General features: G+C 44.9%; 1 protein-coding gene across 3 annotated transcripts in view; it reads left to right on the forward strand.

Annotated features, from left to right (window-relative positions):
* Positions 1-26,776, forward strand: part of LOC139274994 (palmitoyl-protein thioesterase ABHD10, mitochondrial-like) — a 56,854-nt gene that overhangs the window by 27,033 nt on the left and 3,045 nt on the right. For all 3 annotated transcript variants that reach the window (XM_070891817.1, XM_070891819.1, XM_070891818.1), the window contains one exon: positions 15,371-15,508. In XM_070891817.1, the coding sequence (XP_070747918.1) occupies positions 15,371-15,508 (138 nt within the window). The remainder of the gene's footprint in view (positions 1-15,370; positions 15,509-26,776) is intronic.

Here is a 26,776-nt window from a genome sequence, read left to right on the forward strand (position 1 = left end):
GTTGTCCGGAATCCGGAAATATTTCCTGGAAACCGTACTTTTAAGCTGTACGTACCTTTTCAAAGATAAATCCAGAAAAGTACACAAACCGGCGCGGCCCGGCCTCGACGTTGGCGGATTCGGGCCATTGGATTTTCTGCTCCGAAATCCGGAAATAACAAACTCGGCCCAAGGGTTTCCGGATTCGGGACGTCGGATTTCTTCTCCGAAATCCGGAAATACCTGAAACTTGGCCCAGGGGTTTCTGGATTCTGGATGTCTTGATTTCTTCTCCAAAATCCGGAAAAAACCCGAAAACCGGAACGGCCTCGATCCCGAGGTTTCCGGTTTTGGGATATTGTAGCTGTATTATATTTTTGATTTCTAGATGTTCTTCTATTTTTTTCCTTTAGTAGGGATTCCATTATTTTTCCTACTACCGATGTTAAGCTGACTGGTCTATAATTCCCTGGACATGCTCTATTCCCCTTCTTAAATATAGGTATTACATTAGCTATCGGCCAGTCCTCTGGCACTGCACCTTTTTCAAATGAATTATTAAATATGCGTAGTAATGCCTCTGCTATCTCTTTCCAATATTTTTTAAAAATGCGTGGATTTTATCCTCTTTGAGTTTAATTCGTTTATTTAATATATCCCTTTTTTATTTTAAATGTACTTATCTCATTACTAATTTCATCAACCAATGCCATGTCCAACTGTTAAATATCTCCCTGGTAAATACTGAAGCAAAATAATTATTTAATATTTCCGCCGTCTCTTTCGTTACCTGTGATATTATCCTGTCTATCCCTTAATGGCCCGATTCTCATCCCAACCTTCCTTTTTTATTAATATGCCTGTAAAATATTTTACTATTATGTTCTATGTTCCTTGATAATTTAATTTCATAGTTCCTCTGGTTTTTTTTTTTTACTTCTCTCATAATCTTTTCGTATTCTCCCTTATCATGCACTCCCCTGCTGTCTATGTACTTAATGTATGCCTCTTTCCTTACACTCTGTTGAACACCATTTTAAATGTTTCCCATCGCTGTTGTACATCGTTGCGGTCCTTTGAAACTTTCCCAGCATTAATCACACATCGGCCCAGGTATTCAGTTTAATTATTAGCTCATTTCATTTCTCTCAAAGTATCCAACTTAAAGTTGTATGATCGCATCATCCCTCTAACCACCCCCTGCACCCCCACTCCCCTGCAAGCTCAGCCTTCATTGCCATCTGAAGTGATCATCTTGGTTTTATCTCTGATAATCAGAACATTAATTAAAACTGGTTCCAGAGGAGAAACATGATATCACTGAAATAGCCTCTCCTTGGAGACTTTTTAAGTACTCTTAAAGCAATGTCATCAGCTTTAAGATGGAAACTTATCTCCCTCTTCTTGACTATAACTAAACTAGCCTGGGCTGTCCAATAATAGGGGAATAACTCTCACTCCAGGATCAACTTTTGGGACTGGCTATGATGTTGATTCTGCACATAGGCCGCGAAATTCGGCTCCGTAGCACCAGTAGTTTTGGCCGGTTTTGCAGACAAAATGGAGTCCGCCTTGATTCCACCCACTTTTGGAGTGCCCGCGCTGAATTCCATCTGGGTGAGTGTAACACGTGTGTGCACCAGCAGTATGTAGAGTGACATTACGATATGCTTAATCAGCGTGTAATGCTAATTTGAAGCACGACCTGCCATTTTCAGGTTAGTTGCTTATTGCTGACTCTTGCATAGTTTGTAGGAGTACTGGGTTGCTGGAAGAGATTTGTAAAGTTGCTAAAATTTGTAGGCAGTGCTGCTGGACGGTGGGATGCTGTTGGCTGCTACTGGAAGGCTTCAGAATACACCACTTGCTCCCAGACAAGGGGGCTATAGTTGCAGTCCCCCTTGTGCTGCAGCATGACTGGGAGAGGGAGCGAAGCAAACAAAGCTGCTCGCAGAGAGTTAGTGGGAGGGGGCCCTCTCAGCAACTGGCTTAACCCACCTAGGATCTTCAGGGAACACTTCTAACTGCACCTAAGCCAGGAGCAGTTGTTCTGCGGCTCTGCTTCACCAAGGACATGGTCACAGAACTGTGCCATCTCTTGGAACCAAACCTGCAGCCTTAGAACAAGGCTACGACGTCACTGCAAGTGACCCTCAAGGTGGCCATGGCTCTGGATTTGTTTCCCCAGCGGATCCTACCAGGTTGAAACAGGTGACATAGCAAACATTTCGCAGTTCGCCGTCCATCGCTGCATCTGGGAGGTCACAGGCTACACTAGGAGAGGGAACTTCATAAACAGAGAGAAGCAGGACGAGCGTGCGCTTGGCTTTGCCACGATAGCGTGCTTCCACATGGTGCATGTTGCCATTGACTGCATACATGTGGCTTTGCGGGCGCCGCATCTCAATTGTGAGATGTACCATAACCGCAAAGAGTACCACTCACTTCATGTGCAGTAGCTGTGCAACTGCGACCACGACCAGCACATTATGCTGGTGAATGCCTGCTATTCTAGCAGCCGTCATGATCCATTCATCCTGTGCCAGTCTGCCATGCCAGTAATCTACCAGCCACCACATCAAATCTGAGGGTGGCTGCTCGGCAACAAGGGCTATCCGCCCTATACCTGGCTGATGACTCCCCTCCGTAACTCCACCACTTGTGGCCAACAAGAGAGCCATGCTGCCACAAGGAACTTCATGATCAAACCATTGGGGTACTGAAGAAATGGTTCCGCTGACTTGACCGCTCGAGAGTAGCCCTCCAGTACTCACTGGAGCGGGGTCCCAATTCATGGTGGTCTGCTACATCCTCCACAACTTGACAATCATGAGGGCGCAGCCCTTACCACTACGGGTTCCGCGACTACCTCAGGAGGAAAGGAGAAGGCAGCCTGCATGTCCACGTTCCGGATGGGCTGTCTGTTACAGCGTCATTATATTCCGCTTCCCCTGAATAAAACCCCAGATCAGCATTGCTCAACACCTCCCACCTTACCATCCCTCTGTAACAGAACATCACAGCGTCCTCTTGGTGACAATGCTGAAATGAAAGTCACCAAACAACAAACATTTCAAACCAAATTTAGGAATCAATCAATCCAATATTGCACAACAAAGTCAATTAATCAGCCTTGTGCATTTCCTTAGTGCTTGTCTTGCATGTGCCTTTGCCTTTCCTAGTGCTCCTGTGAAGGGCTATCACTCTACGAAGTGCTACTCCAGTGGCCGCAGCATTGCTGGTCGAAGGTTGCTGAGGTTTAGTGAGTGAGATTGCAGATCGCCTTGCTGGATGACCTCAAGCAGCTCTGGGCCAAGAAGGCCCGGCTGCGAACAGCACTACCTTGGCATAGTAGCAGTCTGGGCTGGCTAGCTGACGGGCAGTGATAGGAGGATGAAAGCTTTCATCCTGAGCGAAGACAGCAGGTTCCTGCTCCATAGAGCCATTGCCACTCCCTCAGGGTGGTGTCTCAGCAATTCTAGTAAAGGACAGATAACAACTCTTGTGACACCCTGCCACAGCCTTTCAACACTGGTAAATGCGGCCATGATGACAGCAATTTGAGTTTGCATGGGAACAAGCTGAGCCTGCACGAGAGCAGTCTGATGACATCAGCCATCAGCTACTGCATCATGGTTGGGTCCACAGGTGCGCTAATGGAGTTGACCATCGCATCTATCCCAGAAATAATGAACTCCAAGGTCTGCGTGAAGCCCCGTGAAAATTGGTACTGGACTCCTCCATGCTCCTTGATAGTGACAACAGATTCTCTAGCAGGCAAGTATGAGAGGAAGCTTGCAGGGAACATAAAAACTGACTGCAAAAGCTTTTATAGATATGTGAAGAGAAAAAGATTAGTGAAGACAAACGTAGGTCCCTTGCAGTCAGAATCAGGATTTATAATGGGGAACAAAGAAATGGCAGATCAGTTAAACAAATACTTTGGATCTGTCTTCACTAAGAAAGACACAAATAACCTTCCAGAAATACTAGTGGTTCAAGGGTGTAGCGAAAAGAAGGAACTGAAGGAAATCCTTATTATTCAGGAAATTGTGTTAGGGAAATTGATGAGGTTGAAGGCCGATAAATCCCCAGGGCCTGATAGTCTGCATCCCAGAGTATTTAAGGAAGTGGCCCTAGAAATAGTGGATGCATTGGTGATCACTTTCCAACAGTCTATCAACTCTGGATCAGTTCCTATGGACTGGAGGGTAGCTAATGTAACACCACTTTTTAAAAAAGGAGGGAGAGAGAAAACGGGGAATTATAGACCGGTTAGCCTGACATCAGTGGTGGGGAAAATGTTGGAATCAATTATTAAAGATGAAATAGCAGCGCATTTGGAAAGCAGTGACAGGATCGGTCCAAGTCAGCATGGATTTATGAAAGGGAAATCATGCTTGACAAATCTTCTAGAATTTTTTGAGGATGTAACTAGTAGAGTGGGCAAGGGAAAACCAGTGGATGTGGTGTATTTGGACTTTCAAAAGGCTTTTGACAAGGTCTCACACAAGAGATTATTGTGCAAAATTAAAGCACATGGTATTGGGGGTAATGTATTGATGTGGATCGAGAACTAGTTGGCAGACAGGAAGCAGAGAGTCGGAATAAACAGGATATTTCAGAATAGCAGGCAGTGACCAGTGGTACCGCAGGGTTCAGTGCTGGGATCCCAGCTACATACAATATACATTAATGATTTAGATGAAGGAATTGAATGTAATATGGCCAAGTTTGCAGATGACACTAAGCTGGGTAGTGGTGTGAGCTGGGAGGAGGGTGCTAAGAGACTGCAGGATGACTTGGACAGGTTAGTGAGTGGGCAAATGCATGGCAGATGCAGTATAATGTGGATAAATGTGACGTTATCCACTTTGGTGGCAAAAACAGGAAGACAGAATATTATCTGAATGGTGACGGATTAGGAAAAGGGGAGGTGCAACGAGACCTAGGTGTCATGGTACATCTGTCATTGAAGTTTGGCATGCAGGTACAGCAGGTGGTGAAGAAGGCAAATGGCAGGGAGGTCTTACTGCAGTTGTACAGAGCCTTGGTGAGGCCACATCTGGAATATTGTGTTCAGTTTTGGTCTCCTAATCTGAGGAAGCTTGCTATTGAGGGAGTACAACAAAGGTTCACCAGATTAATTCCCGAGATGGCGAGACTGGATCAACTGGGCTTGTATCCACTGGAGTTTAGAAGAATGAGATGGGATCTCATAGAAACATATAAAATTCTGACGGGATTGGATATGTTAGAGGCAGGAAGAATGTTCCTGTTGCTGGGGAGTTCCAGAACCAGGGGTCACAGTTTAAGAATAAGGGGTAAACTATTTAGGACCGAGATGAGGAGAAACTTCTTCACTCAGAGAGTGGTTAACCTGTGGAATTCTCTACTGTAGAAAGTTGTTGAGGCCAGTTCATTAGATATATTCAAAAGGGCGTTAGATATGGCCCTTATGGCCAAAGGAATCAAGGGGTATGGAGAGAAAGCAGGAAAGGGATACTGAGGTTGAATGATCAGTCATGATCTTATTGCATGGCGGTGCAGGCTCGAAGGGCCGAATGGCCTGCTCCTTCACCTAATTTCTGTGTTTCTATGTTTCAGGCCTGACACTGCACCAAGCATTTCTGTGTGCATGCCCATCACCCTTCTGTAGGCCACCTCGTTGAAGTCCTCATCTGAGTCCTCTGCAGCAGAACTGGTGTGCGACCTCACCTTTTGAGGAGCTAGCACCTGCACTACCCTTTCCCTGTGGTTGCAGGCCACTCGTGCTCAGTGATTCATCATGTGCAGATCTCACCTCGAAACTACTCTCTAAATTACGTGCAGTGCTAGGTGCCTGCGAGCGTAAGATTGAGTGACGGTGTCTCTTCTTTATCACTCTCCACTTGCTCTCCTTGCACTAGCTGGCCAGGTTGGAGTTCTTCGATATATGAATGGAGAAAGGCGCATGGGTAGGGTTTGTAGTGAGGCGGGTGGGGGGAAGCAAGATGTGCATGCTTACACCATCAGCAGATTGTAAGAGAAGAAATTGTGGGATGAGGGGAAGTGGGATATGAAGAGCAGGATTAGGTGTGAGGATATCCTCATCATCACTGGCTTCAGCCTCGCTGCAGCCTCTGATGGCCCCTATAATGATGTCGAGCACTGTCTCTTCCTCCTAGATAAGGATATACAGGCTTGCCCATCCCCCGTTGGTTAGCTGCTGCTGCCTGCGTTTATGAGCCAGCTTGCCCTGCAAAAAAAAGAGTAAAGTCTGTCAGTCAATGTGGTGCAATGTGTTTTGGTGTTGTGCCTGTCATAGTTGAATAGCTGGCAGTGCAAGGTGTGTGATGTGGGTGTGAGGTTTGTAGCAGTGGTAAGTGTGTGAGGGTAAGGTTTGAGTCATGATTGATAGAGATTGTTGATAGGTAGGTGATGGGGTTGTGGTGCATTGTGCAAAGTGTAAGGCCAGTGGTGCAGTTGGTGAGAGATGGCATTTGAAGAAGCATTTACTGACCATAACCAGTCATGTGAGGTCATTAAACTACTTTCAGCACTGCATCCATGTCCTCCAGGCAAGACTGCTGGCATCGACCTCGTTGGCTATCTACTCCCACTGCCTTCACATTGTGTGTCTGGAAGGTCTTTTGTCCCCCTGTGGATAGGAGACCTGTCTCCTCATTTCTACCCCCAGCACTAAGGCCTCTCTAGTGCTGCATCCAAGAATCTTGGAGCCCTCTCTCTGTCCTGTTGAGCAATTATTCACTTACCCTTGCCTCCATAATCAGTTTACTGAACTACTGCAGAGGTGTGGACTGCCTTTAAGAAGTGGAGGCTAACTTTTAATTGGAGCTAGCCTCGAACGAACTTGGGCCCCTTGCTGAGCATTCAGCCACTCAGCAGCATATTCAACACTGGGCTGAACGCAGCAATCATTGTAATTAGCAAACAGCGTGAAAGTAGAGTGCTGCCTGCATTCCTTTCAAGCCTCGTTTTTGTGTCTAATCCAATTTTTATCCCTTTGAATACTTTACAAGGATTGCTTCTCATTTTGGGCGTCCAAACACCCGGAGGAACAAGATTTAGTGGATATTTCATCTAGATGTACTTTGGCAGAGTTTTGCTCACCATCCCTAATGTGGATTGTGCCATAAACAATTTGGAACAATTTATTCCAAGAAGCCTTTTATAGCATCTTAGTCTCATGGGCTGTATTGTGTTCTCCTACCTTCCAAGGGGTATCAGTTTACACACTCACTTACCAACTTCAGGCTTGTGGATTTCCATGGGAAGTAAGAATATAAATGTGGGATGAGAAAATGTCAGTTTGGCCCATCAAGATTGTTCCTTTCATGGACCATGCACAATCTATTTTACCATGCCTTTGCAAAGAGCTACATAACCGAGCAGTGGAATGTATTTTCATGGAAAGTACCTTGTGCATGTAACTCTGTACACTTGGTATAACTCTTTCCACAGTCATCTCTATCTGTACTTACAGACTTCAGTCCTACCTGAACCTGTGCATTAGCCAATATTCATCCAGCTCTTTTTCAAAAGTATAAATCAACACGGGAAGAGAAGAATCTTAAGTTTTGGTTAAAGCTTTTATTAAAATGGTACATTCTATGTCCGGGATGTCCAAATTATAACTCGTGTGTCATATCCAGCCCATATTCCAAGGCAACACAAAAACAAAATACTGCGGACACTGGAATCTGAAATAAAAACAGAAAATGCTGGAAATCTCAGCGGGTCAGGCAGGATCTGTGGAGTTAACGTTTCAGGTCGATGACTCTTCATCAGAACTGGAGAATGTTTGAAATGAACAGATTCTTAAGGAGCACTGAAAAGGGGAGGGGAAGAAAGAACAAAAGGGAAGGTCTGTGGTAGGGTGGAAGACGGGAGAGTTTAGAGAGACAAAAGGGATGATGGGCCGACTTGAGATGGTAATGGCAGAAGTTAGAAAAAGGTTCGTCTAGGTAGACAGAATAATTACCAGCTGCCATGGAAGATAGAGAGAAAAAAATTACATAAGATCGGTGGGAGGGTAAAAAAAGGAGGGAAGGGAGACAAATATGGGCAGAAGTGAAAGTCTGAAATTGTTCCAAGGCAACTCAGTTCGATTTGTACTTGCGAGGAGTGATTTCTGCGTCTTGCCAGCCCCAGCAGGGGTGGCACTTGCAGCAAGCATCAATTAGGAAATCGAAGGCACAACCAGTGCTTTGCCATACATTAAAATTAATGAGCAGAATATAACCGCATCATGCGTGCAGTGCCTCAACTGTTGGCACTGGATTGCAGAATCACCCTTCTATTATTAACTGCTGATTTGCCCTGTTTGAATTCTGTGTGGAGGTTTTTCAAGCAATGTTCTTATTGAAGCAGGGAAGTTATCCCCAGTGTCCTGGTCAATATTTATCCCTCAATCAACATAACATTTTAAAAGAATCAGATTATCTGGTCATTATCACATTGCTGTTTGTGGGAATTTGCTGTACGCAAGTTGGCTGCCGCGTTTCCCACATTACAACAGTGATTACATTCCAAAAGTATTTAATTGGCTGCAAAGCACTTTGAGACATCCGGTAGTCCTGAAAGGCGCTATATAAATGCAAGTCTTTCTTATGTAGCAGAGATTGAGAACATTTTATCAATCTAGGCAGTTTGCTTTATTTGGGAACAAGATATAAATTTATCCAAGAAAAGAAGTTCAATAATTACACACAAGACTGAGACCCAACAGGGATTATGGAGTATTCACACTGCAAGATTACCATAATTGTTAAGTGATTTTGGCTTTGCACTGACACTAAACATGTATCATTTAAGTTGGGTGTTAAAGCCCATACTGCCAGAGTGAAGCAAAGTGAGACACCCTTCTCTGGGAAGTCTTCACTTTGCTTTGGTATCACATTAGGCTCTGATTCCAGATTCTGGCTGCATTTACTGTATAGCCGCAGCACCAGCGCAGACTCAATGGGAAAAATGGCCTCCTTCTGTGCTGTACTATTCTATGATGTGTGGACGAATTAAGGAAAGCCAGCACAGATTTGTTAAAGGCAAATAGTGTTTAACTAACTTGGATCGAGTTTTTTGATGAGGTAACAGAGGGGATTGATATGGGCAATGCACGTGACGTGTATATGGACTTCCAAGAGGCTGCTGAAATGGGCGGACATGTGGCAGATTAAATATATCGTTAAATTGCGAAGTGATCCATTTTGGTAGGAAGAACGAGAAGAGGCAATATAAACTAAAGGGTACAATCCTAAAGGGAGTGTAGGAACAGAGACCTGGGGGGTATATGTGTACAAAGCATTGAATGTGAAAGGGCAGGTTGAGAATGCGATTTTAAATATGACACTGCTGCTCTTGTCATTTTTGTTGGTAGAGATTGCTTGGGAGGAAGGTGCTGCCCCATGGTTAGTTTCTGCAGTGCATCCTGTTGATTATATGTACTGGGGCCACAGTGTGGTAATCCTAGAGGGAGTGGATATTGGGTCTAGTGGCAGGAGTGCTGATCAAACCATCTCCTCTCCTGTTTTCCCTTTATATAGATGGTTCTCTACATGCATGCATTTTATTGCCTATGTTAGACTCTGTGTCTCAATATTGCTGCGATCAAGGAGGTGGGAAGAACAAGGCTCTCGTATACAAACCATTGGGAAGGGGTCACCTGCAATGCATTATACAGGATTCCTAAAGGCCCCCATCCCAGATTATTTTTTCCCCCATGAAGATGATGAATGTGTATGATGGTTGAAGTACAATTGAAGAATGAGCAAAACAATGCTTGCAGTTAGTATTGTGATAGTTCAAGGACCTGTTGGTTGAATGGGGAAAACCTGCCTTCTGTAATTACTGAACATCCATACCTCATCTAATGAGACACTGCAACAGTGGGTCTAAAAGCACGATCATTTTTCTTCCCTCATTCTATAAATCTGAAATGAAATCAAGAGTCTGATCTGTAGACATGAATACTCTTAGTTAAAACATGCATATTACTGTTGGTGTTTATAGAAGTTAAGTCACTCAGTCATCAAAAAGAAGATAAGTGTGGTGGAAGGTACTCCGTTTGGTTACTAATTTGGTAGGAAGTGATTTTCCACAATACCTGTACAATGAATAACCATTCTATGAACAGGGTTATTACAGGGGTTAGTTTTGTTTGTTGCATTGAGGAACACTTAAAAGCTGAAGTAATGTCTCACAAACTATTCACCAGCTTCTGTGAGGTTGCTGCAATCATCCATGAGACTACCATTGTACAAAGTAATTGCAAATTAGTTTTGGTACACTTGGTTCGAAACAGTCCTGCACTGCAAAAGGTTTTGCCCATCACTTCTCAAATGAATGGTTCTGTTTGCTGCACATTTAGATACAATGCAATTAAAGATGTTTACACAGTGGTGATCTATGTAAAAACATAAACAAATTTGTTGGCTTTGGGGAATGACCTGTCAGGTATAGGGATTTGTACTGGGGCCTCAGTTTTTCACGATATATATAAATGACTTGGAAGGAATAGAGAATTGTATATCCACGTTTTCCGTTAGGAGGCATAATAGGGAGATGGGAGCCGGAAGTTACATGGACAATCTAAGCGGGCTAAAGAATGGTGGAAGGAGTTCAATGAAGGGAAGTGTGAGATCCGAGACGCAAATCAAAATATTTTCTTGATGGGGAGAGGCTAGGAGCTGTGGAGGAGCAAAGGATTTTAGGTGTCCATATGCATGGATCACTTAAAGCTAGTTCATTGGTACAAAAAGTAATTAAAAAAAAGGGCTAATGGAATGTTGATATCTCAAGGGGAGGAAGTGATGCTTCAGTTGCATAGAGCCATTTAGGAGTGCAATCAGGAAGCATTTTACAGAGTAGTGGAAATCTAGAGCCCTCTCCCCAAAAGGCTATGGATTCTGAAATTTTCAACACTTGAGATCGATAGATTTTGTTCAGTAAGGGTAACAAGATGTATAGAATCATACAATGGTTATAGCACAGAATGAGACTATTTGGCCCGTGCCAGCTTTCTGCAAGAGCACTTCAGCTAATCCCACTGCCCCGCCCTTTCCCCGTAGCCCTGCAAATGTTTTCCTTCCGGTACTTATCCAATTCACTTTTGAAAGCTATGATTCAATCTACCTCCAGCACCCTTTCAGGCAGTGCATTTCAGATCATAACTCGCTATGTAAAAAGTTTTTTCTCATGTCGTCTTTGGTTCTTCTGCCGATCACCTTAAATCTGGTTCTTCTGCCGATCACCTTAAATCTGGTTCTTGACCCTTTCGCCAATGGGAACAGTTTCTCTGTACACTGTATAGACCCTTCATGATTTTGAACACCTCTATCAAATCTCCTCTCGAACCTCTGCTCGAAGGAAAACAACCCCAGCTTCTCTAGTCTGTCCATGTAACTGAAGTACCTCATCCCTGGAATCATTCTCCTAAATCTTTTCTGCACCCTTATTGTGTGTCATCTGTGGCTCATTAGGTAGCATACATGCCTCTGAGTCAGAAGGTCATGGATTCAAGTCCCACTCCAGGAACTTGAGCACATGAATCTAGGCTGACACTCCAATGCAGTGCTAAGGGAGTTCTGCACTGTTGGAGGTGCCGTCATTCGGATGAGACATTAAACCGAGGCCCTGTGTGCTCTCTCAGGTGGACAAAAAAGATCCCATAGCACTATTTTGAAGAAGAGCAGGGTAGTTATCCCCGGTGTCCTGGCCAATATTTATCCATCAATCAACATAACAAAAACATTGCTGTTTGTGGGAGTTTCCTTCCTCCTCTTTCTTCCCTTTCTTGTTTTCTTCCTTTTCTTTCTTTCCTTGTCTTCCTTCTTTTCCTCCTTTTCTTCTTTTCTTTCTAAGGCCTTCACATTCTTCCTAAAGTGCAGTGTTAGACACACTACTCCAGTTAGAAACATAGAAACATAGAAAATAGGTGCAGGAGTAGACCATTCAGCCCTTCTAGCCTGCGCCGCCATTCAATGAGTTCATGGCTGAACATGCAACTTCAGTAACCCCTTCCTGCTTTCTCGCCATACTCCTTGATCCCCCGAGTAGTAAGGACTTCATCTAACTCCCTTTTGAATATATTTAGTGAATTGGCCTCAACTACTTTCTGTGGTAGAGAATTCCACAGGTTCACCACTCTCTGGGTGAAGAAGTTTCTCCTCATCTCGGTCCTAAATGGCTTACCCCTTAACAGTGGTTGAGGCTGAACCACTGTTTTATAAAGGTTCATAACTTCCTTTTATACTTCATGCCTCAATTTATGAGTCTGGGATTCCATATGCTTTATTAACCACTTTCTCAGCCTGCCCAGCAACCTTTAATGATTTGTGCACACATCCTCCAGGTCTCTCCGTTGCTTTAGAATTCCCCCCTTAGAATTCTACCCTTTAGTTTATATTGCCTCTCCTTCCTACCAAAATGTATCACTGTGTAGGTTTCTGCATTAACTGCTGTCTGCCACGTGCCCGTACCAGTCTGTATATGTCTTCTTGAAGTCTATCACTATCCTCCTCGCTGTTCAATATACTTCCAAGTTATGTGTCATCTGCAAATTTTGAAATTGTGCCCTGTACACCCAAGTCCAAATCATTAATATATATCAAGAAAAGCAGGGGTCCTAATACTGACCCCTTGGGAATGTCACCAAATACTATCCTCCAGTCTGAAAAACAACCGTTCACCACTACTGTTTCCTGTCACTTGGCCAATTTCATATCCATGATGCCACTGTCCCTTTTATTCCAAGGGCTTCAACTTTGCAAGCAAGCCTATTATGTGAAGAAAATCTAGTAAAGGAGTTTAGATACAGATCAGCCATGATCTAACTGAATGGCGGAACAGGCTTGAGGGGCTGAATGGCCTACTCCTGTTCCTATAAGACAGTCAGAATGGAAGTAAAATAACCAGTGTACTCAACTATAACCAAAGGTGCACCAATTTCTGAACCTTATTTTCAGTACTAGTCATCCATATGTCTTTCTCAGTGAAGTGTAGGTTATAGATAGCCAGTTGATATAGGTTATAGTGCTCACTTGAAACAAAGACTGCCTCATGAAATTTTGCATAGGACCTTTTCTCGCAAACAGAAAGAAAAATGATTTCTATCCCATCTGTCTACCGGAATGAAGCACAAGGCTGTACCCCGTGGCCAATTTTCCTGACATTTGTCCGGAGAAATATTAATTCTCTGAGTACAAAGAAAAAGCGGGCATTCACCTGGTCTCTACTCCCTTTACATTGCTCCAAGCTTTCTGGGGTACAGAGGGTGGTGGTGCATAGAACTAAGCCTGTGCTTGAAATAAGTAGAGGGCCATCATTGCCATCTCAGTGAGACGGGACGGGGCATTCTCGGCCTCCTGCCTCTTCTGCTGTGGCTGTAGTGTACCCAAACACAGGAGTGTCCCAAGAAGCTGCCATTGGTCTTGCACTGGCACACACCCTCAGACCAAAAGATTTGAGGGAGTGTAGCAGCAAGCTGAAGACGACCGCAGAAGGTTTAAATTTGTTTAAGCTTACCCTGATCTTCAGGCAGCTAGGAACACAGACACACTCAAATTTAATTTCTCCTGTTGCTGGCAGTGGATCCTGCTAGAGGGTTGTATCGGAGGTGCCTTCAGCCCAAGTTATCGGCATGGAACAGGATATTCTGGTGCACCTGGACCGACTCAGTGCAGTTTGAGTACTCTGCTCCTGACTAGAGCAGAGGGGAGCCAGGGAAATAGAACCCTTGCACCCAGTCTTCCAGCAGTCTGGTAAATTTAACATTATGGAGTTGTTCAAACAAACCCAGTCCAGTATTAACTGAGATCTCCACTCAGGCTTCATAGAGGGTGTTGGTCTCCAAAGATCACTGGATGGAATTAGCCAGCCTCTCCAAGCTGGGTTCCAGGCTCTGCCATGGGCCAATCTGGAGGCGGGCTCCTTCGCCCCCACCCCTGCACCACGACCCGTAAGTTTTCAGGCAGGCTGTCCATTGCACCAAGCATTTAGTTTGTTAAACCCATCAGCCACCTTCTGCAGATTGGCCCTGCAAGGTCCTCATCTGACTCCTCTGCAGCAGAACTAGAATGTGAACTTGCCCTGTTGTCCCTTCCACCCGTATAGCTGCTGCCCACTAGTGCCTGGTGCATCCCACTGAGGATTCCTGTACAACCCTAGCCTCTATTACACATTGCGCCAGTCTCTGAGCTGGTCCCTGCGACAGTGGTTGACACAGTGCCGCCTTCCTCGCTGTTCTCTTCTGGTTCCTCCAGAGGCAGTGGGGGGGGTGGGGGCGGGGGTCGATTGCGCAAGGTGGATCTTGCTCCTGCAAGCCTGCAGTGATAAAGCTAGAAAGGATATGGTGCAGTATGTGTGGCCACTACAGGAGGATGTATGTGATGAGGCCATATGGAGCTTGTGAGAATAAGTTTGGGGATTTTAGGTTTGCCACTCCCTTCCCTACCTCCTTAAGTGCTTCCCCTCCCCCCGGTCAGGTCCTCATGCTGCCAGTTATGTGCTATCTTGTCCTGGAAGAGTGGTAATTGTGAATGAGTGTATTGGCAGGTGTGTTTGTGTGTGCATGATGCCTCAAATCGAAGAGCTATGAAATGTATCTGAGGTGTGGGTAATGCCTGTGAAGGTTGCAGTAGTTTGGGGTGTGTGACTATTAGTGTATAGTTAGTTGGTGGATGAAGTGTGTTGAGATTGTAAAGCTGGTGATGGTGCAGTTATCAAGAGTGTTTGTGAGATGGGATCTTACCTTGACCACTCGTGTCTAATCGTTAATTTTTTTGCGGTATTGGAGCCAGTGCTCCTGGGTGTGGTGATCTCGGCTATTTGCTCCTATATCCGCTGCATTATTTGCTTCTGTGGCCTCTTTTCCCTCCCATGGGTACAGGACATCCCTCCTCTTTACCTCCTCCACCAGGACCTCTGCTGTGCAAGAGAACCGGTGAGTCCTCTCCCTCGGTCCTTGTGCCATCCTGATAAGTTCCGTTGACTGTCAGCTAACGCGCTCCACAACCTCAGCGTAAATGTGTGCTGGAGGCAACATATATACCGTTCCACAAAAATTGGTCCTAATCAGCGCTCGAGTGTTAAATGTGCAGGTGTCTGTTTTAGTTCCTCCAGGCATGCTTATGTCATGGTAATCAGCAATTAGCCCCAAAATTGAAGGCTAAAACCAGACTTTTAAATAGGTGTATCATATTATCTCAGCACCCATTTCCCCCCCCCCCCCCAAATAAACCCCTTAATCTCTTTTTGATATTTAAACATTTGGGAAAAAGAAGTGGAGGGGGGCAGGGGGAGGGGGGAAGAGAATAAACACATCTTGGTTTGGTCAAGTAGTCAATGTATCTCATTCATTCTGCACAGTAAATTCATTTCTCCTCTCTTTAAGATTCTGGTGGGTTCCAGTATGGGTGGATGGCTGATGCTCCTAGCTGCACTGGCACGGCCAGACAAGATAGCTGCGCTTGTTGGCATAGCTACAGGGGCTGATTATTTGGTGACTGCTTTCAAACAGCTTCCTTTGGAGGTAAGTGCACCACATTCTTAACTTGTGCTATCATTATTTTTGCTTTATGTGGTCTCTTGAAATCCATAAACTCTAGTATATTTTATGCTTAACGATTTATCTTTATCCTTTCTCTTCTCTCCACCCCACCCAACTGAACTGTTGGTTTTTCAAACTGATAGTCTGAATAATCCATAACTTTCTATGAAATAATAATTAATTCAAAATAGAGATTTGACTGCTGATAGAGCTAACTTCGAATGTGAATCCTACTGGTGAGAAGTCTGGTATAATTTGCAAGCATTTGTAATTCCATTTTCTATGTTTTCATGTTTTATTTTAAGAAACATTAATGGGCTGGATTTTTGGTTCTGCTCATTTCGGGGCGGTAAAGTTTGTGCCCAGGAACAGTTTGCACCTGAGTCAGCAAACTTCGTCAGCTGGGCCCTGAGTGTGGGGCGGAGGGCTAAGGAAGGCATTACACACCCCTTGGGGCGCTTGGCCGGCTGAGCAACTTCTCCGGGGCGCTAACTGGCCAAAAATCCAGCCCATTTAATCTTATTTGCAGAATTGATTTACCATAATGAAAATTTAATCTTAGCTTTTTAAACTACGTTATGGGTTTAAAAAGTAAGAATGTTGACATGGGCAAATTAAATTAGAGAAATTGTCGAGAGCATGTGGAAATTGTGCAACTAAAGCTGCCTGAAGCTGACTCTCTTGATCAACAGGCCAGTGTCAAACACATTGGCCCCGACATCCCAGTTCCTCCTTCCTGCAGCTGTTCGACTCAATTCTAGAGAAGATGCGCACTTACCTTTTGCTGTTACGCCCACCAGAGATCCCGGTCCTGAGGCCTCCTCTCCCTGCGCATCGGAGCGCGTGCATGTCTGAACGGACATAGAGCTGGAGTCACGTGGCACTGAGCAGCCAATCCAGGTAAAGTATTTTCTCATTCATAATGGGAGCTCCGTAAGTCTCATTATGATTGAAAAACACCACCCCGCCCCCCACCCCCCCCTCCCAACACCAAAACACCAATAAAAAAAATAGGGAAAAAAATCACATTTAACATTAATTTAAATTAAAGTTAATGGTCTAGAAATCCCGTACTCCCCGGGTCCATAAGGAGTGTGCATGGACCCGGGAAGGCATCGCAAAAGCCGGTTTTCAGCACCATGCGCATGCACTGAAAACCAACTTTTCCAATCTGTCAAGCTCTGGACATTTGCATGGGCAAGATTGCGGTATTTACCCATATCTTGCCCAGCGGATGTCCTGAAAACTCGCATCTAGCCCATAGCCTACTTTTACAGGTGTAAGAGTTTTAAAACATAGTAAAATAAAATTTAAAAAACATTAACGTTAAAAATCCTGCCCAATAAGATAAGTTTATTTTAAACCATTAATCTTAAATATATGGTGTATTTTTTCTATTTTTTATTTATGTTTGGGTGTTTGGGGAGGGGTGTTTCTCAATCATAATAATGAGAACTCCTATTTACGGAGTTCCATTATTATGAATGAGAAAATACTGTACCTGGATTGGCTGCCCAGTACCATGTGACTCCAGCTCCAGCATACGGACGTCCCGACGTGCACATGCTCCGATGCACAGGGAGAGAAGACCAGGATTGCTAGTGGGCGCAGCAGGAACAGGTAGGTGCGCATCTTTTTTATCTTTTTCTGTCGTGCGCCCGCAGGAAGCAAAGGGCCGGGATTTCTAGGCCAATAAATGTCTTAGAAAAAATATATATTTTTCCGATTTTTAATTATGGTTTAAAATAAACTTACCTTAGTGGGCAGGGTTTTTAACATTTAAAATGTGTTTTTTAAACTTATTTTTATATGTTTTTGTATGTTTTAAAACTCTTTCGCTGGTGCCTGCTTTTACCCAACGCAAGAGTTGTAAGGACATTCGCAGGGCAAGAGATGAGCAAATAGCGCAATCTTGCCGATGCGAATGTCCTTGCTGCCGAGATGTGTGCGATCTGTCAAGCCAGAACTTGACAGATTGGAAAACTGGCTTTTGCGATGCTTTCCCGGGTCCGTACGGAGTGTGTACGGACCCGAGGAGGCCGGGATTTCTGGACCAATGTCAATCTCCTTTTTTTAAAAAAAAAACACACTTTTTTAAAAAAAGTGTGTACAGGTACAACATGCCAGCCTGTTAAATATATGATCTTTCAGGCCTTGTGTGGTCACAATGTGCAACTCAAATATGTAAACTGATCAAAAAAGCTGCAAAGTCCCACTGTAATGAATGACCCACTGATTTTAAACTTCCCTCCACTGGTCAGATCAGTAACGTCTCCGACAGTTCATGTGTTGTGGTCAACACTGACTGTAAATAAAATGTTTTTAAAAATCTTAACGAAAGGCAGAAAAGGATGTTCATTAAGTTTTTTTATTTTGCAAATGAAGCCACAAAGATCGAGTGAACACTATATAGTGTATACCAAAGTAGTGAAATCTAACATATAACTGCTAGAGCAAAACAAGGATCAATATCTCTTTATACAAGTTATCCATTTCAAATTACCACCAAGAGCCTTCTGTGTCTGTGCAGTCCAGTTTCCCAGATTACTAATTGAGATCATCAAGTTGGAATGACAGGTGGACTTTCTCATGCTATTTAGAGGCTGAGCCAGAGGGGGATGCTAGGAGGGGAAGACTGATATGTTTGGGAACGAGGTTTATTGAGGGAGAGCAACAATGCACAGAAGTGTGTGTGGGCTCTGAAAAGATGAACTTAAAATGAATCCGTTAAATAGGAGGGTGAGTCTGGGGTATACAATATAACAAAAAAATGACTTTAAAAGTTGTTTTAATTTAACCAAGGCGATTGTGCAATTAGAATTAATCAATTTGTCAATGGTTGTATCTCGCTAACCTGTGTTCAGCATGAGGTCTAGGATGTCCCTACTAATTCATGCATGCCAACCTAGAAAACTAGCAAAAGCTGACTGACAAAAAAATTATTTTTGCCTGAATTAAATATTTTACTTTGGATTCTTTTTGCCTAGAAATACCATGTAAGGAATTAATGCAGTACATGATCAGTCATGGCTAGCTATTTTCTGCAAGATGGAGGAAACTTCCATTTACATCTGCAAATGAAATTGGTCACATCAGATGCATTGTCCCTCAAAATACCTTGTGGCACTTCCTGGTTAGATGGTATTCTATTCTAGTTACTTAGTTTGACACTTCAGTTGCAGTCAGGCTGTGAGTGTTCTCCAAATGGAAATTGTATTTGTGTGGTCCCAAACCACCGAGACACAGATCAAAGAATTGGAATCAACCTGAGGTTTGATAGTTGTGTCAGATCTTTGAGATGGGGATATGGTCATCAATTGGCTATATGCCTCTTGCTGACCAGCTCAGTGCTAGAAGCCCTAGACTGAGGGATTCCCTATGATGATGATGGTGGAAGCCTTCAATCATGTGTTCTTAATGGGCTTCATGTGGTTTAAGGGCCAGTGATAGCACATTTCCTGTGGTTATGAGCACAACAAAAACGGACCCGAGAAGAGTGGCAAGGAGGCAGCAGAATATAAATAGAGCAGGAGGCCGAGCACTACAAGGACCCGAGTGGAGGCAGCAGAATATAAACAGAGAGCAGCGTCGAGAGAAAAAAAATTCCAGGAGTGACGTCCCAGGATTGCTGGTAATTGGTTGGTTCGTAAAGGACACACTTTTTTTTCTATTCAAGTTAGGGGCCGGGGTTAAATAGCTGTTTAGGGAAAAAGCAGGATCTAGCAGAGTAGTAACTGTTAATATATTAAATTAGGAACTTAATATTTTTTTTTAACAGTTACTAATTTAATATAGTATTAAGAATTTGAATTCAATACATCTTAGTCTTAAGTTTCTGTAAAGTAGTTAATAGTTGAATAAATAAAGGCATCGCAGGGTAGCTCAGTCCCATGGAACGCACATCCTGTGTCAGGTGGGAAATCCAGGACGCTTCCAGTGTCCTGGACAAATACATGTCGTCAGCTGGAGGAGCTCGCGCTCTGGGTTTCGGAGCTTGAGTCACTGCGATACATCCGAAGGCTGAGAGCTTCGTGGATAGCACATTTCAGGAGGTGGTCATCCCAGAGGTAGGGAGTGCGTGCACAGGCAGAGAGGAAATGGGTGACTCCCAGACAGAAAAAGAGGACCAGGCAGGGAGTGCAGGAGGTTCCCTGAGTGCATCTTGCTCTCCACCCAGTATTCAGGTGAAGGTGGTGGTTCCGCTGGGGCGTACAGCCAGAGCCAAGTCCGCAGCACCGTTGATGGCTCAGCTGTACAAGGTGGAAGGATGAAGAGTGGGAGAGCAATAGTGGTAGGGGAGTTGAAGGTTTGGGGAGCAGACAGGCGTTTCTGCAGCCTCAGATGTGACTCCAGGATGGTATGTTGCCTCCCTGATGCCAGGGTCAAGGATGTCACTGAGTGGCTGCAGAACATTCTGGGAGAGGGGGGGGGGGCGGAGGTGGTGAACAACCAGAGATCATGGTCCTTATTGTTACCAATGACATAGGTAGAAAGAGGGATGAGGTCCTGTAGGCAGATTTTAGGGAGCTAGGAAAGAGATTAAAAAGCAGGACCTCAAAGGTAGTAATCTCCGGATTACTCCCGGTACCACACGCAAGTCAGTATAGAAATAGGAGGATAGAACAGATGAATGTGTGGCTGGAGAGATGGTGCAGGAGGGAGGGCTTCAGATTACTGGGGCATTGGGACTGATTCTGGGGGTGGTGGGACCTGTACAGGTCGGACGGGTTGCACCTCAACAGGGCCGGACCAATATCCTCACGAGAAGGTTTGCTAGTGCTGTTGGGGAGGGTTTAAACTAATTTGGCAGGGGGATGGACACCAGGATGTAACATTAGAAAGGGGAAATAAAGTACTCAAGGGATTGGGAGAGGCAGAGAGCACTAAAGTAAGAAATAGTAAGATATTAGATGGGGTCCAACTAAGAGAATACACGATGGTCCAAGATGGGTTTGCAGTGTATGTATAAACGCACGAAGCGGGGGGGGGGGGGGGGGGGGTTGTATTCTGTAGGCCACTAACTAGTGGTAAAGATATGAAGGAGCAAATATGCAGAAAAATTATAGAGAAAATGGGGGATTCTACTATCTTAATATAGACTGATTGTAATAGTGTAAAGGGCAGAGAAAGGGAAGAAGTTCTGAAGTATGTTCAGGAGAACTTTCTTGATTAGTATGTTTCCAGCCCAATGAGGGAGGAGTTTGCTTGATCTGGGGAATGAGATAGGTCAAGTTGAGCAAGCGTCAGTAAGTGAGCATTTAGGGAACAGTGATCATAGTATCATAAGGTTTAGATTAGCTATGGAAAAGGATAGGGAGCAATCTGGAATAAAAATGTTTAACTGAGGGAAGGCCAATTTCAGTGGGATGAGAACGGATCTGGCTCGGGTAAACTGGAATCAAAGATTGGCAGGCAAAACTGTAATGGATCAATGGGCTTGGATAGGGATGGATTAATTAAGGAAAGCCAGCATTGATTTGTTAAATGCAAATCATGTGTAACCAACTTGATCATGTTTTTTGATGAGGTAACCGAGAGGGTTGATGAATGTAATGCGGTTGACATTGTGTACATGGATTTCCAAAAGGCATTCGACAAAGTGCCACATAAAAGGCACCCATGGAATAAAAGGGACAGTGGCAGCCTGGATGTGAAATTGGATAAGTGACAGGAAACCGAGAGTAGTGGTGAACAGTTGTTTTTCAGACTGGGGAAAGTACAAGGACCACTGCTGTTCTTGATATATATTAATGACTTGGACTTGGGTGTACAGGGCACAATTTCAAAATTTACAGATGACACAAAACTTGGAAGTATAGTGAATAGTGAGGAGAAGAGTGATAGACTTCAGGAAGACAGACAGCTGTTGAAATGGGCAGACAAATGGCAGATGAAATTTAACCCAGAAAAATGTGAAATTATGCATTTTGGTAGAAAGAATGAGGAGAGGACATATAAACTAAATGGTACAATCCTAAAGGGGATGCACGAACAGAGACCTGGGGGTATGTGTGCATAAATCGTTAAAGGTGGCAGGGCAGGTTGAGAAAGTGGTTAAAAAGACTTACTGGTTCTTGGGCTTCAAAAATAGAGGTATAGAGTATAAAAGTGTGGAAATTATGATGAACCTGTATGAAACACTGGTTTGGCCCTAACTGCAGTACTATGTCCAATTCTGGGCACCACACTTTAGGAAGGATATGACTGCCTTAGAGAAGGTGCAGAAAAGATTTATGAGAATTGTTATATATGTGGACTTGTATTTACTCTGCACAGCCACCAGAGTCCCAAGGGATCGCATAATCCCTTGAGGATAGGTATTTAAGGAGGCTTCACAGGCTGGAGAGGCATTCTGGAGACCTGCAATAAAAGACCACGGTCACACTTTACTTTGAGCTCACCATGTTCAGTCTGACTCTCCATACAGAACAACTGGCAACGAGATATAGATAGCGAACCCAAAGATGCAGAGAACAGTGGGCATCCTGGAGAAATTTACAGAGGGAGATAATTGGGAAACTTTTGTGGAGCAGCTCAACCAATATTTCGTGGCCAACGAGCTAGATGGGGAAGAGAGCGTCTGTGGGGCACCAACGTATGGCCTCATGACCAATCTGCTCACTCCAGTGAAATCTACAGAGAAATCGCACGCCGATTTGTGGTTCAGGAGCACTTGAACCCGAAGGAAAGCGTTCTGATGGCGAGGTACCGGTTCTATACCTACAAAAGGTCTGAAGGCCAGGAAGTGGCGAGTTGTGTCGCCAAGCTAAGACGCCTTGCAGGACGTTGTGAATTTGAAGGACATTTGGAGCACATGCTCAGAGACTTTTTCGTACTTTGCATTGGCCACAAAACCATACTTTTAACTGTAGAGACCCCAAACTTGAGTAAGGCCATAGCGATAGCCCAGGCATTCATTGCCACCAGTGACAATACGAAGCAAATCTCTCAGCACACAAGTGCTGCTACAAGTACTGTGAACAAAGTGATGTTGTTTTCGAATTGTAACGTACAGGGCAGATCACAAATGCCTGCAGCTGCACATCCGCAGATGTCTGAGTCCACCATCAAGGGTGATGAATGCAAGGCCATTAACACCTTGTTGGCGCTGCGGGGGTGATCATCGTTTCCATTCATGCCGATTCAAAAAGTACGTTTGCAAGGTTTGTGGAACAATGGGATACCTCCGAGTGTGCAGGCGAGCTGCTAAGCCTGTTAAACCTGCAAACCACCATGTTGCAGAGGAGGACAGATCCACGATCACGATGAATCAGAGCCTCAGATAAAGGAGGCAGAGGTACATGGCATGCACACATTCACCACGAATTGTCCCCCGATAATGCTGAATGTTGAACGAAATGGACTCCCGATGTCAATGGAGCTGGACACGGGCGCGAGCCAGTCCATCATGGGCAAAAAGACTTTCGAAAGGTTGTAGTGCAACAAGACCAGTCTTAACTCCATTTCACACAAAACTAAGAACTTACACTAAAGAACTGATTCCTGTAATCGGCAGTGCTAGCTTAAAGGTCTCCTACGATGGAGCGGTGCACAAGCTACCACTCTGGGTGGTACTGGGCGATGGTCCCACGATGCTCGACAGGAGCTGGCTGGGAAAGATACGCTGGAACTCGGACGATGTCCGAGCGCTATCGTCCACTGACGACACTTCGTGTGCCCAGGTCTTAAACAAAAAGACCTTTGTGCTTGTTGATGCAGGTGAGGGCCTTCGATGATTCCTCCAGTTCCTGCGTCATGCGTCAAGTGGATTGAATGTGAGAAAATGTCGGCTAGCACGTCAGCTGCCACTACTGAAAGCCTGCAGGCCATGTTTGCCACTCACGGCTTACCCGATGTCCTGGTGAGTGACAACGGGCCATGTTTTACCAGTGCTGAGTTCAAAGAATTCATGACCTGTAACGGGATCAAACATGTCACATCTGCCCCGTTTAAACCAGCATCCACTGGTCAGGCAGAGAGAGAGCAGTGCAAACCATCAAGCAAGACTTGAAGAGGGCAACTGAAGGCTCACTGCAGACTCGCCTATCCAGAGTCCTGTTTAGTTACCGCATGAGATCCCACCTGCTGAACTGCTCATTAAAAGAGCACTTAGAACAAGGCTCTCGTTAGTTCAGCCTGATCTACATGAACAGGTAGAAAGCAGGCAGCTTCAACAAAGTGCATACCATGATAGCGCAAATGTGTCACGCAAGATTGAAATCAATGATCCTGTGTTTGTATTAAATTATGGACAAGGTCCCAAGTGGCTTCCCGGCAGTGTCATGGCCAAAGAGGGGAGCAGGGTGTTTCGGGTCAAACTTTCAAATGGACTCATTCACCGGAAACACTTGGACCAAATCAAACTCAGATTCACGGACTATCCTGAGCAATCCACCTTGGACCCTACCTTTTTTGATCCCCCAACATACACACCAGTGGCAACCGGCACCACTGTTGACCACGAAGCAGAACCCATCATCGACAGCAACGCTGCAGGGCCCAACACACCAGGCAGCCCAGCAAGGCCAGCTGCACAGCAGCCCAGCGAGGGCCAACAAATGATTCAACAATACCAACTTTCACACCGAGATGCTCAACCAGGGCAAGAAGAGCCCCAGATCAATTCACATTGTAATTAGTTACACTATTGACTTTGGGGAGGGGGGGGGAGTGTTGTTATATACGTGAACTTGTATTTACTCTGTACAGCCACCAGAGAACTTATCCCCTGGAGTCCCAAGGGATTATGCAATCCCTTGGGAGCACAGGTATTTAACGAGGCTTCACAGGCTGGAGAGGCACTCTGATGACCTGCAATAAAAGACTACGGTCACACTTTACTTTGAGCTCTGTTCAGTCTGACTCTTTCTCCATACACAACAAGAATGATTCCAGGAATGAGGGACTTCTGTTATGTTGACAGACTGGAGAAGCTGGGGTTGTTCTCCTTGGAGCAGCGAAGATTGAGAGAAGATTTGATGAAGGTGTATAAAATCATGAGGGGTCTGGACAGAGTAGATAGAAAGCAACTATTCCCATTTGCAGAAGGGTCGAGAACCAGAGGACACAGATTTAAGGTGATTGGCAAAAGAACCAAAGACGACGTAAGAAAAAACTTTTTTACGCAGCGAGTGGTTAAGATCTGGAAGGGTGGTGGAGGCAGATTCAATTTTATCTTTCAAAAGGGAGTTGGATAAGTATCTGAAGGAAAAACATTTGCAGGGCTACAGTAAAGGGCAGGGAGTGGGACTAGCCGAGAGTCGACACGGGCTGAATGGCCTTCCGTGCTGTAACCATTCTATGATTTGTTATTCCGCTAACAGCCTCTGCATGATTCAGGCCCAAGTGGTTTTAAACAACAAGCATTAATATAAAAGCAAAATACTGCGGATGCTGGAATCTGAGACAAAAACAGAAAATGCTGGAAATCTCAGCGGGTCAGCCAGCATCTGTGGAGAGAAACAGAGTTAACGTGTTTCAGATCTGTGCCCCTTCGTCAGAACAGGTGAATGTTTGAAATTTGTAAATTCTTGAGTAGCACTGAAAGGGGGAGGGGAGAAAAGAACAAAATGGAAGGTCTGTGATTGGGTGGAAGACGGGAGAGATTTGAGTGACAAAAGGGATGATGGGCTGACTTGAGATAGTAGTGGCAGAAGTTAGAAAAAAATGTGTCGAGATAGGATGTGAATGGTGAAATAATTACCAGCTGTCATAAGAAACAGAGATAGAAAAAATGCATAAGATCAGGGGAGGTGATTTTTTTTTTAAATGGAGGAAAGGGAACAAATATGGGCAGAGGTTATGGTCTAAAATTGCTGAACTCGATGGTAAGTCCAGAAGGTTGGAAAGTGCCTCAACGAAAGATGAGGTGCTGTTCCTCGAGCTTGCATTGAGCTTCATTGGAATAGTGTAGGAGGCCGAGGACTGAGACGTTGGAGTGGGAGTGGAGAATTAAAGTCACAGGCGACCGGAAGCTCAGGGTCAAGCTTATGGACTGAATGGAGGTGTTCAGCAATCTTCGTTTGGTCTTCCCAATGCAGAGGAGACCACATCATGAGTAGTGAATACAGTATACTAAATTGAAAGAAGTACAAGTAAATCCCTGTTTCACCAGGAAGGAATATTTGGGGCCCAGGACAGTGGGAAGGGAGGAGGTAAAAGGGCAATGTTGCATCTCCTGCGCTTGCACGGGAAGGTGCCGTGGGAGAGGGTGCTGGGGGTGGCTGCAGAATGGACCAGGGTGTCGTGGAGGGAGCGGTCCCTTCAGAATGCTGAGAGGGGAGGGGAAGATGTGATTATTGGTGGGATTCCGCAGGAGGTGGTGGAAATGGCGGAGGATGATCCGTTGAGCATGGAGGCTGGTGGGATGAAAGGTGAGGACAAGGTCACCCTTTCATGGTTCTGAGAAGGAGGGGAAGTGGTGAGAGCAGAATTGTGGGAAATAGAACGGACACAGTCGAGGGTCATGTTAACCACGGCACAGGGGCATCTTCGGTTGAGGAAAAAGGAAGACATATCAGAGGCACTAGTGTGGAAGGTGGCATCGTCAGAACAGATGTGACGGGGAAACTGGGAGAATGGAATGGAGTCCTTACAGGATGCGGGGTGGAAGTGTAGTCCAGGTAGTTGTGGGAGTCAGTGGGCTTATAGTGAATGTTTGTAAATAATCTATCCCCAGAAATGGAGACAGAGAAGTCGAGGAAGGGAGATGGACCATGTGAAGGTGAGGGAAGGGTGGAAATTGGATGCAAAGTGAATGCAATTTTCTAGTTCAGGGCGAGAGCAGGAAACGGCACCGATACAGACATCAACAATGTACTGGAAAAAGAGGTGAGGGAAGGGACCCAAGTAAGACTGGAACGAAGAATGTTCCACATATCCCATGAAATGGCAGATATAACTAGGACCCATGTGGGTTCCCATAGCAACACCTTTAATTTGGAGGAAGTGAGTGGAGTCAAAGGAGATGTTGTTCAATGTGAGAACAACTTCAGCCAGGCGGAGGAGGGCGGTGGTGGATGAGGACTGGTTGGGCCTCTGCTCAAGGAAGAAGCGGAGCGCCCTCAGGCCATCCTGGTGGGAGATGGAAGTGTAGAGGGATTCGACGTCCATGGTGAAAATGAGACGGTTGAGGCCAGGAAGCTGGAAACTGTTAAGTGTCGGAGGAGTCGCGAATGAAGGTGGGAAGAGACTGGAGCAGGGGAGAAAAAATAGGATCGAGATAGGAAGAAAGCTTTAATATACATTGAG

The sequence above is a fragment of the Pristiophorus japonicus genome, chromosome 10 (assembly GCF_044704955.1).
Source record: "Pristiophorus japonicus isolate sPriJap1 chromosome 10, sPriJap1.hap1, whole genome shotgun sequence".
Classification (NCBI taxonomy): Eukaryota; Metazoa; Chordata; class Chondrichthyes; family Pristiophoridae; genus Pristiophorus; species Pristiophorus japonicus.